The sequence below is a fragment of the Psammomys obesus genome, unplaced genomic scaffold (assembly GCF_907164565.1).
Source record: "Psammomys obesus unplaced genomic scaffold, mPsaObe1.curated_primary_1811, whole genome shotgun sequence".
Classification (NCBI taxonomy): Eukaryota; Metazoa; Chordata; class Mammalia; order Rodentia; family Muridae; genus Psammomys; species Psammomys obesus.
This window is the reverse complement of record NW_026594091.1, coordinates 748002-754001: the sequence shown is the minus strand read 5'-3', so window position 1 is coordinate 754001 and position 6000 is coordinate 748002. Positions and strand designations below refer to the sequence as shown.

Genomic DNA, 6000 nt, shown 5'->3' with positions numbered 1-6000 from the left:
TTTTTTTTTTTTTTTTTTTTTTTTTTTTTTTGAGACAAAGCCAGAATTTCTCTGTGTAGTACTGGCTGTCTTGAACTCACTTTGTAGACTAGGCTGGCCTCAAACTCACATGGATCCACCTGCGTCTGCCTCCCAAGTGCTGGGATTACAGGCATGTGCCACCATGTCCTCCTGGAAGATAATATTCTTGTCTTAGAAGATGTGATCAGAATTGCAGGGTATTGAGGTTTTTCTCCTAAACTATACTCTTCTCTTGATTGGGAAATTCTAAAAATATGTGTAGGAATTATGTATGGAATTGTCATGAAAACATAAGAGATGTTATGGAGACAAAAGGTTTATTTTGTTTGTTTTCTGTTGTTTGTGAAGGGTTTCTGAGTCTCTAGCTGTTCTGGAGCTCATTATGTAGATCAGGCTGGCCTGGATCTCAGAGATCACCACACTCCTGGGATTAAATACCATGCTGGACTTGAAACGGTTTTAGTATACTGAATAGAGCAATCCTTCATGGTTTATATGTTCGTATAAAGGCATTCAATCTTTATATAAATTGTGACCATTGTATATAGTATAATTTTAGTGTAGCAGAGCAGTGCCTTGATAAATTGTCAGTTTTTAAAGAACTCAGTAAAATAATCCAAAGTTGTATTAAGTGTTGATAAAATGACTTGCAGGCATCTAACATATTTTATGCCTTAACAGTATGAGATACAATAATTTGTTAGACTATTAGAAAAGATTATTTTATTGGGCCTGTTTAGAACTTTGAAAAGCTAGCTAACTTGGGTATCAGGATCTAGTTTTCCTTGGCAATTTGGAATTGAGAGTCATATGGTAAAATAGTTAGATTAGCTGTCTGCCTGTTGTGTCTCCAGTTTTTGTTTTTTCAAGACAGGATTTCTCTGTATAGCTTTGGCTGTCCTGGAGTCGCTTTGTAGAACAGGCTGACCTCCAACTCAGAACAATCTTCCTGCCTCTACTCCCCTACCCCTAGCCCCTGACCCCGTGCTGGGATTACAAACAGGCAGCCACCGGGCCCACCTATAAGTTTCTTTAAAAGATTACAGATTTGTTAGTTTGTTAAAGTTACATGCAAGTCAAACTACTGGCATGTGTTAGGAAGTTTAGCAAACATGAGAAAAAGTATAAATCTTGACTCAGGCTTGGTGGTATACACTCAGTAGGTTAGAGCCAAGAGCTATATAAACTATTTGTTATCATCATCTTCTCATCCTCTTTTTTTTCCTTGGCCTGGGCACTGAACCCAATGTCTTCTGTTTGCCAGGTAAGTGCTATATACTTTAGCTACATCTCTAACCCCACTTTGTAAAAAATTTTAACAACTCTTCCTTGTTCTGCAGGCACCTTTGATCAGGTCTCCCTAGCTATATGCATTGATTCTCAATGGATTACCTTTCTTTTCTTTGGGAAGTTTGGAAATGTTTTTGAGGCAGTTTTTATCTTGATCTTCTTAACTAGGGGACTGGGTTGTTACTGATAACTATTGAGTAGAGTCAAGACTACGACTACGCATCCTAAAATGTAATGAATATAGGATAACAAGAATGTCTGCCTGGGAGAGTGAGTCCTACTCTTTAAGTATTAGAACTCATTGAGCTGCTTTCTCAGTGGTGAGCCATGTGATGTGGATTAACCCCAAACCAAATGCCCAGCTTCTTTGGTTGGAATAGGTAACTTATTTTTAGCTGATCAGGAGACTGTGATCTACATACTTTACTGTGTGTGCTGTCCTCTACTTATTTATATAGTTTATAATTAGCCTAGGATCAAATTATTATTAATGTAGTCTCTTTGAAGGAGCGTGGGTTTGTTCTCCTGTAACTGAAGCTGACACTGCCTCCTTTTTCTAGATTTTGTACTGTGACCAGTGTTAGGGGATAGGCTTTAAGGAATGCATAATTGCAAATATCTGCTCTGTGTAGACATTTATTTGTAATGTTTAAATCAAAACCAGCATTTGACTATATGTCATACATAACTATGGGATTATAAATTTGGTACAACAGATAGTGGCTTTTCCTTGTACTAACAAAAACTTTTTTCTTCAATTCAGTGAAGGAGAACGACCTACTCAGAATGAGAAGAGGAAGGAGAAAAACATAAAAAGAGGAGGCAATCGTTTTGAGCCATATGCCAATCCAACTAAAAGATACAGAGCCTTCATTACAAATATACCTTTTGATGTGAAATGGCAGTCACTTAAAGACCTGGTTAAAGAAAAAGGTAATGGTACTGGTGGTGGAGTAGGGTAAGAAGGTTAATGTGTCATCTTCTCTGTGGCTAATCTGTTTTTGTTTTTTTTTTTGTTGTTGTTGTTTTTGTTTTTTGTTTTTTTGTTTTTGTCAGTGGAAGCTGCTCTAAGAAGAGCCTATGTTCTGTCCAGATTTAGAGCTACCCCTCTATTCCCCACACACCCTTTTTATGTGGTCATAACTGTGTGACTTTGGTTCCCTTGATCTACATATGATTTTACTGGCTTAATATGGTTATTAGGACTTGAGTTTGGTTTGAGTGGAGTGTTTTTATGTTAAGGAAATTTATCAGATTCTTCATATTATTTGTGTTTTGTTTTGGTGTGTGTGTGTGTGTGTGTGTGTGTGTGTGTGTTTTACTATCTTAAGTTTTTTAAAAGTCTGGCTAGAAGGTAGTTTTAAATTTTGTGGGTGTCCTTCTGGAATCAATATTTGGTGCCTGGAATGTATGCTGCTCAGATTCCAAACTCTGCAACAGGATCTTCTGTTTCAACTGTGAGCTCTCCTTCTCTGAAGTCAGAGATGGCAGTAGGAGAACTCAAGTAATCTGTGCATGTTGTGCATTAAGTGTGTATGGTGTCCCAGCCCAGGCATCAAAATCCTGGCCTAAGACAAGGCAAGTGGTCTGCACGCTAGTGCGTCGCCCTCTCCTGCACTGTTTGCTTTTGTTCTCCTTTCCTTCCTGATTCTTAGCCCTAAAGGTGGCTCTCAGGACCGAAGAGATTGCTGGGTCCTGGTTTAGATACGGTAGGGTACCATGAGCAACTTCTCTCCTCCAAAGGAATCTAGGATTAAATCACCCTTAATGTAGACTCTTTGAAGGACTGAAAGGTATTGGTTTTCTGGAGCATTCATAATGAAGAGGGGTTTGAGCTTGATTTGTTGAGAATGATTAATTCTTAGTGACAAAGATGCCACTTGGATGGCCCTTTTGGTGTGTGTACTGGTGCTCCTCCAGCATTGAGTTTTGAAACTGAGTGGCCACTGCCATCATTACTCCATCACTTACTTGACAAGACATGCAAGAAGCACTAAGCACTGTGAACCTTCACAGTCACATGTGCTGCTCCCATGTGGTATTTCTCAGATAAACAGATGAAAAAATGTTTTGGTGTGAGATTTGTTTCCTGCCTTGATCAGCAAAATCATTCCTGCCAATCCTCCTAGAGCAAGAGTGAAGTTTCTTTTGTCTGAAGGGAGTGTCATGTGGCATCCCAGATACAGTGTTCTTGGTTCTTTGGGACTGCTGCTTTAATATAAGCTTAGACTTTCTGTATAGTACAGTTGGATCTCATTCGAATTAGCTTTTGGAATAAACTTCAAATTTGTGTTCTTTTGTGATTTGGTTGAAACACTGAATTGCTATCTCCATTGATAATAAGGTATAGTAGTTCCAAGAACCAGGAATGTGGCTTTGAAAAATGCAATTGTTAGTTTGTAAGAGATTGCAGGCCAAACTACTTTTTCCTTTTTAGGAGTGTGTGAACCAGTTTTGGGACATGATGGATAAAGTAGGTGACATTTTTACTGCTTACCATTCAGTAATTCAGTTTTGGAAGCCATAAAGCTGGTAGCAGCAGCAGCCATGATGTTTCTGGATGTAGAAGCAGTTCACCTCAATTTACTATTTTGTCCTGTATTAAGTGTGGAGCCAGCCTGGTGATTTACTCAGATCCTTCCAAACTGGTTCTCATATTCCTCTGGCATACTGCCGTGGATGTGGGTGCTCCTCCCTCTCAGTGTATTTTTGGTGGTGTAACTCAGAATTACAGGTGTGCAGTAAATCTCGTTTTTATTGGCTGTTAAAATGTTCTTATTTAGAGCTCCCTGGTATAGGCTAATTACTGTGCTGTCTAAATAATTAGCAGTATTAGATTGGGAATTTATAAGAGAAAGGTTAATTTTTGTGTAGTAATGTTTAGATTCAGTGAAGTTTAAAGACATTTACTATATTTACGTATGTATGGCTTAAATGCCCTAGTTTCATTATGAGATTTAAAAATTTATTCTTGTTTGATTTTCAAAAATAGTGTTTGTCCTCCGCCCACCCACATTTTAAGACAGTGTCTCACTGTGTAGCTGGATGTCCTGGAACTTATTATATGGACCAAGGTAGCCATAGAAATCCAGCTGCCTCTGCCTCCAGAGTGCTGGGATTAAAGGCGTAATGTATTGTCAGAAAGCCCTAAGTTTTTGGAAAACTTAAGTGGCAGATAGAGGTACTTAAACCCTAAAAGAATGTTTTGTAGTAACCACAACTAACCAGATCACACAGATTGGCTTGATACAACAAAGCGGCTTTCCCTATCTGCAATCTACCCTGACAAAACTCTGTCCTCCTGGAGTAAGAGCTAGAATTAGTTGTCTTTACCATCAGTCTCTACCATTGCAACATTGTTTTTACTTGCAGTTGCTCAGAGCAAGACAAGAACTTAAAAAGGCAACAACACTGTTGTCATGTGCTCTTTCCTGACTCCTGATGGTTCCCTTCTTTGATACCAAGTGTATATTTTGTGTTTAATTAGGCTAGTCTGTTAATGATCTGATAACAACCTGGTCACTCTCACTTTCCCCTTGGGTAATGGCATAAAGCTTGTTTGGTAAAATCAGTATTACCTATTTATAAGACAAGGTACATAGAGATCATTGTTTTCTTCTGAGCCATTATGCTTCAGTTTTGTTCAGCTCCTGGGTTAAGATACTGTTTTGGGACCTTTCTCTTTGCTTGAATATTTACTTCCTGATCCAGTGTATTTCAGAGGAACAAAGTGAAGGTTTATATTCTTTTATTTGATTTTTTTCTTTCTATGAGACAGGGTCTCACATATATCCCAGATTTGCTGCAAACTTTTGATCTCTGCTGACCTAGTCTCCCAAGTACTGCAGTGATAAGTGACTTTCATAACTTGAACAGCCTTTTTTTTCTCCCTCTGGGTAGCTGGCTGTCCTGGACTTCATAGACCAGGCTGGCCTCTAACTTTCAGAGATCTCTCTCTATCTCTCATGCTTGGATTAAAGGCATGCTCTATTATGCCCAGCGAGCAGCCTTTTTTTTTTTTTTTTTTAAATGGGGGCATTACAAGTAACAAATGGTTGTGATACTAGAGAGATCCTGGGTTTAAAAAAAAAACCAATCGGGAAGATTTTTACATGAATTTAGATTAGAGGTTGAACTATGTTTGAAAGTAATTTTCATTGTCCACAACTCAGATGAATTGTAACAGAAAATGGATACTCTCCTTTAAAAGTGTTTGTTATGATTGGGTACAAAAAAATATGAAGATTTCTTTTAAGCAAAATTTTTTTCTTTGTTTTTGGTATTTTAAAATAATGTGCTATGTTAGAGACTTTAAAATCCCCAGAATGAAGAAAGTTGGGTGCTGGACTTCATATTTCCTGGTCTGCCTAGGGAGCCTGCAATGTGAAGGCGTGGCAGCTGCCACCTGACAAGACTCAGCTGCACGGGTGAATAAACACTGTGCCCATTTTGAGGAAGAAAGGAAAGTCAGCCATACAGTTTACTCTCAAATCCTAGTTTAGCAGCAGTCAGTTTAATTTGTGTAAGCAAAGATTTCTTTAAGCTTTTAATCCTTCCATTATTATTTAATGATCATCACTTTGAGTAAATTTCAGAATGCTGCTGACAGAAAACTGAGGCCCAGAGGGCAGGTTTAGTCCAATAGAAAACCTCTCCCGGTTCTTTACAGTAGTTTCTATTGTAGGTTGA

At 38.4% G+C, this 6000-nt stretch overlaps 1 protein-coding gene across 2 annotated transcripts in view; it reads left to right on the top strand.

Annotated features, from left to right (window-relative positions):
• Hnrnpm (heterogeneous nuclear ribonucleoprotein M) overlaps window positions 1-6000 on the top strand; it is a 41195-nt gene that overhangs the window by 4710 nt on the left and 30485 nt on the right. For both annotated transcript variants that reach the window (XM_055617862.1, XM_055617861.1), the window contains exon 2: window positions 2075-2244. In XM_055617862.1, coding sequence (XP_055473837.1) covers window positions 2075-2244 — 170 coding nt within the window. The remainder of the gene's footprint in view (window positions 1-2074; window positions 2245-6000) is intronic.